Source organism: Crinia signifera, chromosome 1 (assembly GCF_055691185.1).
Source record: "Crinia signifera chromosome 1, ASM5569118v1, whole genome shotgun sequence".
Taxonomy (NCBI): domain Eukaryota; kingdom Metazoa; phylum Chordata; class Amphibia; order Anura; family Myobatrachidae; genus Crinia; species Crinia signifera.
The window spans coordinates 79,811,493-79,826,729 of record NC_139217.1 but is presented as its reverse complement, the minus strand read 5'-3'; the positions used below and the strand labels follow the sequence as shown (position 1 = coordinate 79,826,729).

The 15,237-nt window shown below is 43.3% G+C and overlaps 1 protein-coding gene across 3 annotated transcripts in view; it reads right to left on the bottom strand.

Annotated features, from left to right (window-relative positions):
• Positions 1–11,903: 11,903 nt before the first annotated feature.
• The window catches only part of ATP10D (ATPase phospholipid transporting 10D (putative)), a 66,588-nt gene continuing 63,254 nt past the window's right edge, over positions 11,904–15,237 (bottom strand). For all 3 annotated transcript variants that reach the window (XM_083167898.1, XM_083167908.1, XM_083167909.1), the window contains 2 exons: positions 14,309–14,496; positions 11,904–12,224 (listed from right to left, as the gene is read on the bottom strand). In XM_083167898.1, the coding sequence (XP_083024024.1) occupies positions 11,993–12,224; positions 14,309–14,496 (420 nt within the window). In that variant the 3' untranslated portion in view covers positions 11,904–11,992. The remainder of the gene's footprint in view (positions 12,225–14,308; positions 14,497–15,237) is intronic.

Sequence of the window (15,237 nt, the reverse complement as noted above, 5' to 3'; positions counted from 1 at the left end):
GGGGCATGTTATTTGGAATCATTTTTTTTTTACCTGTCAGTAGGGGGCAGGGAGCCACTCATTAGAAATTCACTGCGCCTGGTCCCACTCATTACATATGCATGGAGCGGGACCAGCACAATGAGGGCATATATGGCACTGAGGGCATATGTGTGGTACTGTGTGTGCATATCTGGCACTAGGGGCATATCTGGTTCTGTGTGGGCATGTGTGGCACTGGGGGGCATATGTCTGGCACTGTGGAGGCATATCTGGTACTGTCTGGCACTGTGGGGGCATATGGCTGGCAATGGGGGCATGTGTGGCACTGTGGGGGCATATGTGTGTGGCACTATGGGGGTAAATGATATCTGGCACTGTGGGGGCATACCTGGCACTGGAGGAATATCTGACACTGTGTGGCACAGTGGAGGCATATCTGGTACTGTCTGGCACTGTGGGGGCATATGGCTGGCACTGGGGGCATATATGTGGCACTGTGGGCATATCTGGCACTGTGGGGGCATATGTGTGTGGCACTATGGGGGTAAATGATATCTGGCACTGTGGGGGCATATATGTGCACAAGCCCAAACAGAAATGGCATTGTGTTTTAAAGTTTTGTCATGAAGCCACTGTCCCTTATCATATGACCACACCCTAACCACGCCCATTTGTCAGCGTGCGGCACAGTACCACTAAGAGATTTTTTTCTACTTGCACCACTGGGCACCGAGCCCCCGACGCATTGAATAGGGGGAGAGGGAGGGCTGGAACAAGGCGAATGTGCAGCGAATCCTAAACCGGATTCGCTGCACATAGTGAAAAATCTCATTGAATATTGCCGATAGAACGGCCACCACTAATGTGAACAAATCATCATATCAAACAGCCACAATAAACCCCATCTCTTATATATTTAGCCAGATCTGTCAGTCAAGCAGTGTGGCAAACGGTGGGCGGGGTTTCACGGGTGATTGACAGGCCCATCCACCGTCAGCCACACTGCAAAAGCAAGGCACTTCCGTTCTACTGTTCTCCACAAGCACACACCCCTCCTCGCACAGCACTCCCCATGCCTGCCCACTAACTCCATCCACGGCTGCTCACCACCCACAACCCCTCCCCCAACACACTCATCCCCTGGCCACCCAGCCCCCCCCTCATATACGCGCTCACCACGCGGCGTAACTACTACTTTCCCACCGCCCCGCCAGACATTTCGCCCACCCCCCTTCTGCCTCACACCTGACAGCGGTCCCTGGCTACGGCGGCAATAATAGCAGATCCGCCCCCCTCCCAGCATTCCACTTCTAAACCGCCCACATCCCTCCCTCCTGTCATACAGTGGGTTCTCGAATCCCGCCTCCCAAATCACTAGCCGCCCGCCGCATCACACTGAAGCAGCGGCTCATCGGGGTATAAGGCACCCCCCCCGGCACTACTTACAGGCGGTGAGCACAATTATTCCACCCCAAGTCAATGCCGCCCACCGCTTCACACTAGCACCCCTGAAGGAAACAGCTCACTGGGGTATGAGCCGCCCCCCCCCCCCCGGCGCTACCGAGCAGCAGCGGCGAGCACAACCATTCCCCCCCCCCCCCCCCAAGTCACTGCCGCTTCACACTTCCCTGCAGTAAACAGATTACTGGGGGATGACCCCCCCCCCCCAACCCAGCAGCGGCGGCGAGCGTAACTACCCCCCCCCCCCCAAGCAGCGGATCTCCGGGGTGGGGATGGGGTGCCGAATAGCAGATGCCAGTACAGAACGGACCACACTCTGCAATACATACTGCAAGGAGGGTAAGCAGCAGCTAGCGCAACGCCGCTCTCTGCTTACCACTAATGATGTTTGGATGTTTTTTGTGGCTTATTCCCTCTTCGGGACTTTCCTTTTTTCCCCCTACATACTCAATTCCATACACCGCCCATCCTAAAAACACCCCGCATGTTGACCTCCAACACCCACAGTATCCTCACACCTGTGACTACCCCACCTGCAGCACACCCAAACAACCTCCCTCGCACCCCAACCTCCCATGACACCACCCCACCCACAGCACAACAGCATCCACTTGCAAAACACCACAACCACACCTCCAGCACCCGCAGTACACCAACACCCGCCCCCATCCACAACACACTCACACCCAATCCCTCACCCCGCACCTCCAACCCAACTACAGCACCCCCACTTCCCTCACAAGCGTCACGGCACCAAACCAAACGACACGGGCCAACCCTGCAACTCCACCACACACAGTATCCCCACCCACACCACCCAACCCTCACAATAACTGCGTACACAGGTAAGGGGGCACAGCCTTACGACGGTGTGAAGAGCGCCCGTAGGGCGCGATGAATCACCTAGTATAAAATACTAGATAAATAAAATAAAAAACAGCTTAAGTGATAACTTGTGTAGGTTATTCTTGATAATTCAGAAGTCGTTCGTTGTGAATAAAATTTGACAAACATTTAAACAAAGCCAGGACTAGATCCCTTACACAAGTCAGACCTGATTTCTCTTGAACTTCCCCACCAGTGCTTCATCCGATTTGGCACTTGTGCCAATGTACATGTGATTTTACAAGGAAAATCGCATACGATAAACCGGGTGCAGCCACAGTGGGATTCAGATCTATCTTGTGTGCAGGAGGTTCAACCTCCGCATTGGATCCAATGTGAAACACATGTGATTTGGCCACTTTTCAGCCTTTTTCTTGGGCTGATCCTTCAGACTTGGGTGAAATAGGCCAAAATCACAAAAGTGTATGGCCACCGTCAAAAATGTATCCTCAACGAAGCTTATGAAACTAACCAGAAATAGGTGGAAATTTGACAATAAAATGTATTAGCAAGAAATAATGATCAGGATTATTAAAAAAAAAAAAAAAATGACCCAGCATGTGGCTCATTGCCATCTATGTCATCACGGACTGAGATGTAAATGGTGGCACTTCCTCCTTAGAACTACTTCCTGTTTAAAAGGAGCAACCTACAGATGTGTCCTCATACATAAGAGCCCCATTTGGCACACCAGGTCCAGTGTAAATCTTTCAGAGTATCATGTCTTTTATCCTAAAAAATCATTGCAATTGCAATGTAATGCAACTAGAACACCCTGGGAGTTTGACATGATTAATTTGATATGCAACTTTGTCAGAGTCTGTAGACGAATTGCTATAAATGCAGCGGATGTGGATTTTTTTCATGCCAAGTACCATTATGCTATGTATACAGACTCTGTCACACTCATACATGTCACATACCAAATGAATAACCACAGTCTTCTGGTGTTTCATCACATTATGACTAAGACACATCTTTGAAGAATATATATATATTATTATAATTTTATTTATAAGGCGCCACAAGTGTTTCGCAGCGCCGTACAAAGGAACAATACAGGGAGACACAGCTTGGCATAAAATTGAATAAATAACAAAAATAGGGTACAAATAAAGAGTGCCACAGATCAATACACATTACAGCTTAAATGTAAGTAGTGAGGACTCAATCAACATACAACTAGAGGCTTGATGCCAATTATGGAGAGGAGTATGCGGACAAAGATGGTCACTGAGTGTTGGGAGTATAGGAGAGCTGGGAGTGAAATGTGAAGAGAAGTGGGCTTTGACAACAGGAGGGAAGAGGGCCCTGCTCAGAGGAGCTTACAATATACCTTTTACATCTGTAAACAATTCCATTATATTGTGATTTCATTACCTTACATTAGAGCCTGGAAAAATGTTAGGATTACCTACTTTCAAATGTGAGAATTTAATTCAAAATCTCAATAGAAAATGGAGGTACTTATGTAGTATCTGGGCGTCCGATTTAGAAATCGGATCGCATCGCATGCGACCAAATCGTATGCGATGCGATGCGATGGTCAAGATTTTTCCATAGGATTCAATGTTAAAATGGTCTGAGTCCATTTTAACATAGAATTCAATGGGAAAAAGGGGTCCTTTTCCTTTCCCCACTATTCAAGTGGGCATGGAGTTGGATATAAACCTGTGGCGAGCGTAGCGAGCCACCGAGGCCGAAGCGTGGCGAGCGTAGCGAGCCCCGCGAGGGGACACAGAATACTTTTTAAGAAATATGCGTCCCCTCGCGGGGCTCGCTTCGCTGCGCTCGCCACGCTATATAAAATCAACTCTATGCCCACTTGGATAGTGGGGAAATGAACAGGACCTTCTTAACATTGAATCCTATGCAAAATCGCATCGAATCGCATCGCATCTGATTGTATGCCTTAAGGTAAGGCATACAATCACAAAATCGGACGCCCAGATACTACATAAGTACCAAAATGGATTCTGTGGTAATGGGTGAGATGCATTAAGCGTTGAAAAGTAATATATGGAGAGTGATAAACCACCAACCAACCAGCTCACTTACTGTCATTTTTTTTTTAAACACAACATGTGACATGGCAGTTAGAAGCAGATTGAGTGGGCACCTTATCTCTCCATTTTATCACTTTTTAAGCTTAGTACATGTGGCCCAATATCTCAATCTGTACAGAATAATCACTTTACCTTTTTTTTTAACAGAATCACCTTTATAGTTGTACATTTTTACTTTTTTTTTTTTTAGTTTTTCATACTTAACCAACCATGTGGACTCCGATTAGGAGTGGTAAAGTCTGCCGAGTGCAGTGGTATTGTTGCAAGCCACCTGTCCCAAAGGGTCACTAATTGGGGGGCACCATCCTCAGGAGTCCACAAAGACACCATAAAACCTGAAAAATTCATGTCAACATTTTCACGTTTCAACCATTTCCATGTCGGCCTTTTGCCGGTGTTGATCTTTTGTCAACATTGAACTAGAAACGGTCAACCCTTTGATCCGTAACTGAAACGATAGATCACGGACCAAAATGATTATCCTCTATTAGCAAACTATTTCAACCGATTATTAATGCCAACATTTTGTACCATGTCGACTTATGTTTTAGGCTCTATGACCATATTTTTCATGAAATTGCCCTATAAGCATCCTCTTCATTAAGCATAACTTCCGTAAGGAATGGGAGCTTCCAACTTCAACAACTGCTAAAATCTAAATCAGGACTCCAATAAATGTTCCTCAACTAGTTATCTCTCCTTCTCTGTGGCATAGTGACAGGAGGCAATCACTTCCCAGAGCCATGAGGGTTTTGTTCTCCAACTGTCCCCAGAGTAGATGTAATGCCTCCATAGATAATTTTCACAAGGTCCAATATAAGATCAAGAAATAAAATCTACGCAAAACAATAGACTATGGGATATAAATGACAGGAGCGCATTATTACGGGAATTGCGGTCAGGCAAGTTAGCCTCAATTACTGTATGGGAGAGTCTAGAGTGTACGGAGTGTTGGATCCAATCGAGATATCCCAGTCTCTAAAGGCCATCTCCTAAGCGTATGCATCATACAAATACCTAGAGGGCTTCTGGTAAATCAAATGAAATTCCTTAAGGTGCATAACGTGCGAGCTAGGAGACTACACCAAATGTGAGAGCAGTGTTATTTAAGTTTTATTGTCCCCAAACACTTCATTCCATATAGAATTCAGCCACATAGTAATGAAAATTTCAAAAAGATGAAAGACTATATCTACTGAAAGTATACAGATATGAATGATTAGACCAAGCCCTCACCAACTAATTTCTATATAACGAAAAACATGCATTTACACTGTAGGTGTGTGATCAATCTTCAGCCTCTCTTTCCAGTTTGCAATCATTAGTTAGATAAATCTTGCCTTAACCATCTAAGCAGCCTGTAAAAAGTCTGTTAAAAATAGATTGGACAAAATATAAAATGAATGCCTTAGGGTTTTGGTTTTCTAAATATACTGTAGTATCTATATAGAGCACTCATAGTATGGCTATCCCCTTAACTAATCCATAGTGGATGTGCACACCAATAAGTCTAAATAATATCCACTAAATATTGCCACTGCAACGGCAAACAAAAATCAGTCTGGTCATTTCAATTTTGAGCGGGGTGTGTGTGTGTGCACACGTGTGTATGAGCTGCTGCAATCGGGAGGAAACACCATCACATCCCCCAATTTCCCCCCAGACTCATTTTTGTACACAGCCCTATGCGATGCAGATATCTTATGGACTATAGATGCCAGAAGGGCCAAATTAGGTAATATGTTTTATTGAACCTCATATACTGCAGCTAGTACATAGGCCCTTATTCTAGTTCACTCTTTCTGACAAAATCCTTCTTAGATGGACAAAACCATGTGCACTGCAGGTGGGGCAGATGTAACATGTGCAGAGAGAATTAGATTTGGGTGGGGTTTTACTTCAAAGTGAGATCTATATTGCAGTGTAAATATAAAGCAGTCAGTATTTACCCTGCACAGAAACAAAATGACTCACCCAAATCTAATTCTCTCTGCACATTTTAAATCTGCCCCCCTGCAGTGCACATGGTTTTGTCCATCTAAGAAGGATTTTGTCAGAAAGAGTGAACTAGAATAAGGGCCATACAGAGGAAAATAAAGTGTAAGAACATACAAAATCCACAATTTTCCAACAAAATAAAATAAAAGGAACTAATACACAAAGGAAGGGGGTAAGAAACAAAACATGGCGACTCCTATGGTAACATGACTGTGGTCTTAGATACTGAAATGTGACTGGCAAAGTCGCAAATAGAAACATGAGCGGCATCGTCCGGGAACAAACAGGAGTTGCCACAAACAACCAATAGACTAAAAACAGACAAACAAAAAAGGTGAGAGAAATAATGATGAAACCTTAAACAAAACATTACTATCTAAACATCTAAATTACTAACCAACAGCCCGCTTCGAGTCCCAAGCCATCAACCGATCCAGCCGTCCAGCAAGAAGCATAAAGGAAAGTGGAAAAAAGAATATGACAAGAGAAAAAGGAAAGGAGGAAGAGATCTTATGTGGGGGGTTCCTTGAGTTATTATAATTAAATGGTAACAGGGACCTTATTTTACATCTCATTTTCTTAACCCACCCCAAGAATTGGTGTGGCACCAGAGGCAAAACTACCATAGGTACAGCAGATGCATTTCCCCGGGGCCCCTGAGGACTAAGGGGCCCATTTCTGCCCAGACTATTAAATTTAAAGTGAACTTTCGAATAGAGAAACCGCAATATTTTTGCCTTTTAAAAAAAACAAACAAAAAAAACTGCTGCATAAAATCTAGAGCAACGTTTCCAAACCTCAGCCCTCAAGGCAACCTAACTAGCTAACAGCATTATCCATGCTTGAGCACAGATGTATAAACCAAAATAACTGAGGTACTTATTAAATCATCTATGCTCAAGCATATATAGCCTTAATATGTGGGCTACCATGGGTATAATTACTAAAGTGCAGGTTTATAGATATGGAGACGAGTAACCAATCAGATTCCACTTATTTATCTAGCGCCTTCCAAAGCAGGTCTGGCCAACCTGTGGCTCTCCAGCTTCGGTAAAACTACAAGTTCCAGCATGCCCTGACAGTATTTGCATTAAGGAATGCTGAAGCGGTGACAGGGCATGCTGGGATGTGTAGTTTCACAACAGCTGGAGAGCCACAGATGTCCAATAATGTCCTAGAAAATAATAGTTAGAATCTGGTTGCTGTAGGCGACATCCCTATACTATAAACCTTTTTTTTTGTTGGGAATCCCTGGAAATAGTTGCTAAAATCTGCCAGGCTATGACATGTGGTCCAGAACCCTACAGAAAGGTAAATCGTCTTTTTCATGGAGAATGACAAACTGGAGACAGGCAAAATGTAGAGGTTTCTACTTTCCCCAGGTCTGCTAATAAATCTACATTACAAAGCCGGGAATGCTGACCCTTCCATTCACATGCACTAGAAGACCAGTAAAGGGTAGACATGATGGTTAGGTAAAGGTTAGACAAATTTACTAAGATGGGTGGGTACTTATGTAATATCTGGGCTCCCGTTTTTCTTATGAGACCGCGTCCCCTCGCGGGGCTCGCTTCGGGCATGGTGGCTCGCCACACTATATAAAATTAACTCCATGCGTAGTTGGATAGTAGGGGTATGAATAAATGGGGTCCATTTAACATGGGAGCCCAGATAATACATAAGTACCGATGGGTGTTCTAGTTTCTATCTATTATCTTCTAGAACAGGCATGGACAAACTGTGGCCCTCCAGCTGTTGTGAAACTACACATCCCAGCATGCCTTGTCATAGTTTTAGCATTCCCTAATAGCAACTGTGGCAAGCCATGATGTTTCACAACAGCTGGAGGGCCATAGCTTGACCATGCCTGTCTAGAAGATGCTAAATAAATAAGTAGAATCTGATTGGTTGCTATAGCTACATCCCATCTTCAATAGAACTCCTATCTAAGTAAATTTCTCTCTACCACTGCCATTGTATATTGCTTAACCTTGTGAAGTTATGGATATTAAAAATCGAGCCCTCGCCCGCTTTTAATCCCACAAAAAAAAACCTCACCAACAAAGGAAAATATGTACCAGCATATCATAATTTCATTTAGAATATGAAATTGGCCTCAACCTTAATTTTTCTTCAGCAGATGGTCCGACAGATGCAAGAGATCTTCAAGGGGACTTCATAGACTGAGATATTATCTGTCAGATATGACAGATCATTTGTCTGTAGTTGAAACCTTTTCTCCCCATGCACTGACAGGTTGTTTATTTATTACAATAGTTTCTTCAGGAAATGATCTGCTGCATGGTGGAGAATTATGTAGCGGTACACATATATTATACTTGAAAGATATTCGCTGAATATGGTCTGGCAAATAAAACATGCTGGAGAATCCAATAAGCGGACCGGGACCGCTTCCTGGCTGTTTGTCAGTGTTTGATGATTATCCGTCATGTCCGCACTATGGAGAAGAAATCCACCTATTTTGCTAGCCTGCTACGGCCAGAATATCTTCCAATCATTTACCGTTTATACAAACCGCTTTATGGTGATCACAGAGGGCGAGATTTACTAAACATTGAAAAAAGGATAAAATGGAGAGTGGCAAACCGCCAACCAATCAGCTCCTGTCATTTTTCAAACATAGTCCATAGCATAATCATTAGGTGCTGATTGGTTGGCAGTTTATCACTCTAAAATCAATAAACAAGTCAACATTTGCTGCCATTCGAAATCCCGACTTGAATAAAGGGATTGAAATTTCCCATGGGATAAACCAACAGATTGCTTAAACATGCCACAACGAGAACAACACAAATGTTCTTTAACCTAGTGCAAGCGCTACTAATAAAAGACAGGATTTTCTAAATTACAATGGTTACGCTATATGCAGAATGTGCTTTCGTACACATTTTTCAAAGACATTACAGACGCTTCATTACAGCAAGTTTCTTTATTTCTATTTGCCAGCAATAAATCTAATATATACAAGTAGTTAAATGTAAACAGAATGCATAAAAATATTGGCTTTAAAAAAAAACTCAGTAAGAATACTTAAGGTGCGCGTTGTCTGTATAGTTCGGTGGCTGCATGCTGAAATACTAGTGAGGGACTGCTCCTGGTCACACGGCACCCCATAAAGGGTGCAAGATGCATAGATTAAATAAACAATCCTGAGCACAACACTTGTATAAAATGCTTTTAAAATTTCAAAAGAAAAAAATGATCTAGAACCACATTCATCCCTTTTCACTTAATATTCTGCAGCAGCCAAATAAAACAAGTTAAACAATTGTAAAGGGGAGAATTACAGACACATTGTTCTTTCAATCCCACTTTATTATCTACATCTTGTTCCTGCTGTCCCTGCAGCGGCGCTGTAGACAAAAACAAACAAATGCTCTAAAGCCGGCCACAAATCTCATACTCAACCGCAGAGCCCTACTGCAAAGCTACGGCTGGACCTCAGTCCCAGAGGGCTGTGTGCGAGCAGAATACTGCCATTGGATGCATGGGGTCATTCTCGGTAACCAAAAGCTCTGTTGGAGTGGCCGTTGATGTCCCGACAGGACTCGGGGACTTTTACATTTATATTTATGCATCTTCTAAAACTGTAATCATGAAAAACTAAATAACTCATACATTTTGGTAAAATAATTTATAAAAAACAAACTATTAATACTGAGCTTGGATTGGAATTACACCTAACCAAAGTGCATTAAAGGCCTACTACCCGGAATGGGAGCCAAAATCCATGGATGTCTTCAAAAAGTCACAACTGTATTATGTATGGAGTCACTGTCATCATATATATGCAGCTGGGTACAAAATATTCTGTCATTTAAAGCTATTTCTCAGGTTCCTTTCAGAACGTAAAGTATCCTAAAAAGCGGTACCTAAAACAAAAAGATGGAGGTGATTCAGGTTGGTTTCCAAAAGCAAACTCCTCCGTTAATTGACAAAAACCATGCTGCACTGGTGGGGCAGATGTAACATGTGCAGAGAGCGTTACATTTGGGTGGGGTGTGTGCAAACTGAAATCTAAATAGCAGTGTAAGAATAAAGCAGGCAGTATTTACCCTGCACAGAAACTAAATAACTCACCCAAATATAACTCTGCACATGTTACATCTGCCCCACCTGCAATGCAGCATGGTTTTGTCAATTAAAGAAGGAGTTTGCTTTTGGAAACCAACCTGACTCACCCGATATACTTTAAATTAAAACACTAACATTTTTGGTCCTGAAAGGATCTTCTGTAATCCTGAGTGATATTCCAGTCATTTCTGGATTTTGCATTTGTTCTGTTACACAAAACATGCATTATTGCCAGGAAAGGGAAACCACAAAGCGGTAACCATGTTAAATAAATAGATAGTTCCAATGTATTAGTCAAAAGTAGTAATGCCACCATAGAACTGTATTCATTTATATAATCCAGGAGATCAGAATCCGGTAATTTCCAGGTTTCTTCTGTTAAGACAGATTGTTTCCGGTAGAACTAGAGGTTAAGGGTCAGATTTATCAATGAGTGATATTCTTATATTGTATAACATGCCGATGTGTGGGGCTTCTGCAAGCCACCAGTGACAACATATACCCCCCTGGTGTTGTGAAACCTCATGTGTTTACAGAAAGGCATTTCGTCAGTTCTGAAAGGCACCAATTCTCACAGCTGCTCATACTTAATACTTTTGACAGTTTATAGTGATGAAATAAGCAGCATTCATCGTGCGTATTATGCCGAATGTCCTGATTAGCTGGGAGACGCTATCAGGTGTGCTGCGATGACCTGAGCCATAGCAGAGCGAATTTGTACTGCATTACCCCTAGATGTGGGGCATTAGCTAGATCATAGTTTGTGCAGAGGGACTTGGAGACGCATCTAGTTATACTGGTCTGAGTAAGTCTGGTCACACTGACGTCCTAGGACTAAGCACTAAGAGGTGAATTAACTAACCACGGTTTATCCAAAGCGGTCAATAAGAAGCATTGGCTTCAACCAATGAATTATTGGATTAGTGTTGGTTGGAATTTATGCCTGTTTGGTGGCTTCATCCAATGGATTTAAAGCGGCTTTAACAGGAATAAGTACTAACCAACACTAATCAAATAATTCATTGGTTGAAGCCACCAATCAGCAGCTTTAACATATGGACATTTAGGAAATCTACCCCCATACTGGCACATAATGTATCAGAATCCTTAATTACTGCCAAAGGATCCAAGCCTTACCAGGCGGCCATATTGTGCAGTTTTTTTATATTTCCAAGACACATTAAAAACATGCAAGATGTAACCATACAAGAATGTATCGGCCAACGCACAAGTCAGGGTCTTGTCACCTTTATCAAGGGTGGGGGGAGGTGGGTTCTGTGTAGAGATGCGGAATCTCTTACATGTCTGATAGGAGCCGGTCATCTCTTCACTCGTAGAGAGGTCTCAAGTCTAGCACCAGGAGTGAAATGCAATACTTTTCGTTTTTCATTTTGTTTTCCCTTATTTAAAACATACAAAAAAAAGAAACACTGAAAGTTGATTGTGGCAGCACCGGGGAATGCAGTATTAGTGCCTTCATATCACCAGCATTACAAGGCACGCTGCTATCGCACATCCTGGCTGGCAAGGTCATTTGCAGGCAGCATACAAGCAGTCTCTTCATCTATCCTTGTTGGTATGCTGCCCTCTGCTGGCACTGCATGGAATGATTTACTGTTATCCTGCATCCAGTCTTCAATAGCGTGCGAGCGCTCGTCAGGTTTCATTACATCCAGCCGCTTCGCTCTCTGCTGCGGAGTGGGGAACACTGCTCCTTGAAATACCCGGTAGACATACCTAAAATATAAGGGGGGAACCCACATTAATAGCGAAATTCGGATTTCAAATGTTACAATATTTGGTAAAAGAAGGCAACTAAAGAAATAATAGACAGAATCTGATTCGTTGCTATGGGCAACATCACCTCGCCACGAGTTTTTCACAATTTCTTATTTTTGGACTGTCAAACGCAATGAATGTCAAAGTATAGCTAGCCATGTAAAAGGCATGTGCTGAACTAATTGGGGGTCTATGTTGTCAGGTGTCCACACTGACCCACAAAATATTATTATTATTTTTTTTAAAGGCATGTAGACCATTTCGGGTGTACACAATTTTCCTGTCAACCTTTTGTCCATGTTGACCTTGTGCCTGTTGATCATTTGGGGACATCCTATTGACTGTCAACTTAGACCCCATCGGCCCTATGATCATGTTCCCCATGGGATTTAATTCTTTTAACCAAAGTATAGCCATGGCAGCAGTGTCAGGTTCTCAAACAGTCCTCAGGACCCCACGTAGTCCGTGTTTTCAAAGTCACCTGTAGATTTTAAAAATGTGACAGTTGGTGATATACAGTGCTCCTGCCAGGTGACCTGGTAAACATGGCCTGTGCGGGGACCTGAGGACCAGGCTTTTGAATCACTGTAATACAGTAGCTGAATACACAACATCAGACAAAATAAACCCAAAGAATCTATTTGTGATTTTTTTCTAAAAAGACATTTAAGGAATGTATTAAATCCATAAGAGAGAAGTAGGATACATAAAATGTGAGGTAATAGTTCATATTTTGATGGAAACCTTTTGTATAAACTACTCACATCTGGGGACATCATTGCTGTGTATCCTACCTGGCCTCACTATTCATCTAACACTAAAAGGCCTCTTAAATAGGGAGGCGGACATACAACTGGCTTGTACACCACACACAAAAGGCCTTATTTAGGCTATCCCAACTCAGTCCACAAGGCAAGCTTAAGTCCAGTGATATCCAAGATTCAGCAGATGGTTAAATGAGAATATCGGAGATACAAATTGAGTCACCTGTGCTCAATTAGGAATATAAGATTATATATAAAGTGTGAACAGAATAGAAAACCAGGACAAGAGAGAAGGACTATTGTGCGGGAAAGACGAACGAGTATGGGGGCATGGGCTACGCTGAGGTGACCCTGCATATAGGCCAATAGTTTAGTTTTTTTGGTAGGCATATAGGGAATGATCAGCACATAAACCTGCAGAAGCGATGTTATCCAGTATGCCTGCTGCAAACCAGGGATACTCTCATCTCCAGCATGTTACACATGCTGGAGGAACTCATCAGCAGAGAACAATGAGAGTAGAGACAACAATGGAAGTCACAAAAATACAAAATAAAAAACATTTCTCAAAGAAAAAAAAACACAAAAAGAAAAAAAAACACAAAAAGAAAAAAACTAGAAGATGCCTAGAAAAGTTTTCACAGGTCAAAAGCAGTCATGGAAGTACAGTGCTGCATTTGTACAATGCATCTGTAATGAAGATCCTTAAGGTGCCCATACACGTTGCAATGTGCTCTGTGCGTTTGTACTAGATTGCATCGCATCTAGTTCAAATCGCATGTGATATATGTTACAGCAGCGTGCGTTTTGAACTAGATGCGATGCGATCTAGTACAAAAAAGTACGGGCTACATATACTTTGTATGTGATTTGCACAGGAGCACACGACAATGCACCCGGGTATAGGAACCTTGAATCAATCAGCCAGAAGCATACACCGCTCATCTGGTGTGTGCTTCTGGCTGATTGAAGGTGCCCATACACGGGTGCATTTTTGTGCCCGCCTGCGCACATCACATTGCAAAGTACAAAAAGTATATGCAGCCCGTACTTTTTTGTACTAGATCACATGCTATTGGAACTAGATGTGATGCAATATACTGTAGTGCAAAAAAAGTGTACGGGCTGCACAAAAGGCGCACTTTTACTTGGCTTTATATAAGTATTTTTTGTATCACACACCAAGAGCATTTTCCCTCTTAGGAAAGTCCAGCAGGGCCTTGGACACATTTAGCAGGCAGAACAAGCATCATGCAGTACACGCGAGGTCTCACGTACCTTGGCAGAAGTGCAACGATTACGGACATGACACACACGAGATAGAACATTGGGTCAGTCATGTGAGTCTGCAGTAGCCAGTACGGGTTGGCGGGTGGCATGCATTTCACACATGCTGCTCCGAGGGCCAAAGAGAATATAAAATACGCAATGATGCTAAGACCCATCACTGTCCAATGAATCCAAGTCTGAAATACAGATCACATTAATAAGAAACATGCTTAACAGTGTTATAAAAATGGATGATGATGATGATTTTACTAAACAGTGGTGCTTCTGGCAAATGAAAAGGTTTAAAATAACTGTTCTGTGTACTGTCTATAGCAGGGATGGGAATCCTGCAGCCCTCCAGCTGTTGTAGAACTACCCATCCCAGCATGCCCTACGACAGTTTTGCTATTTGGCCATGGTAAATCTGTTGCAGGGCATGCTGGGACATGTAGCTGAACAACAGCTGGAGGGCCAAAGGTTCCCCCATCAATGGTCTGGGTGTGGTATGTTTCTCCGACAGTCGGGATCCCGACAGTCATTATCCCGACTGCCCGGACTCAGACAGCGTGGCCAGCGCAACAAAGCCCCTTGCGGGCTCGCTATGCGAGCCACCTATTCTATTCTCCCTCTATGGGGGTTGTGGACCCCCACGAGGGAAAATAGCCGACGGCCGTCGGGAACCCGGCCGTCAGTGTTTTAACAGTCGGGATCCCGGCGTCGGGTTAATGACTGTCGGGACCCCGCCCAGCACCCCACTGGTCTATAGGGCCAGATTGAGAATTTGTATGGTATTGCATGGTTGCAGGGAAGCAGCTGTACAATACTATACAACTACAATGAAGGTGCAGCAGGAGCTGTCTCTTGAAAACAGATGGCTCCTGCCAGGATCTGTGATCTGATTGCCATCAGATTACCATCACAACCACTGGATACAGGCC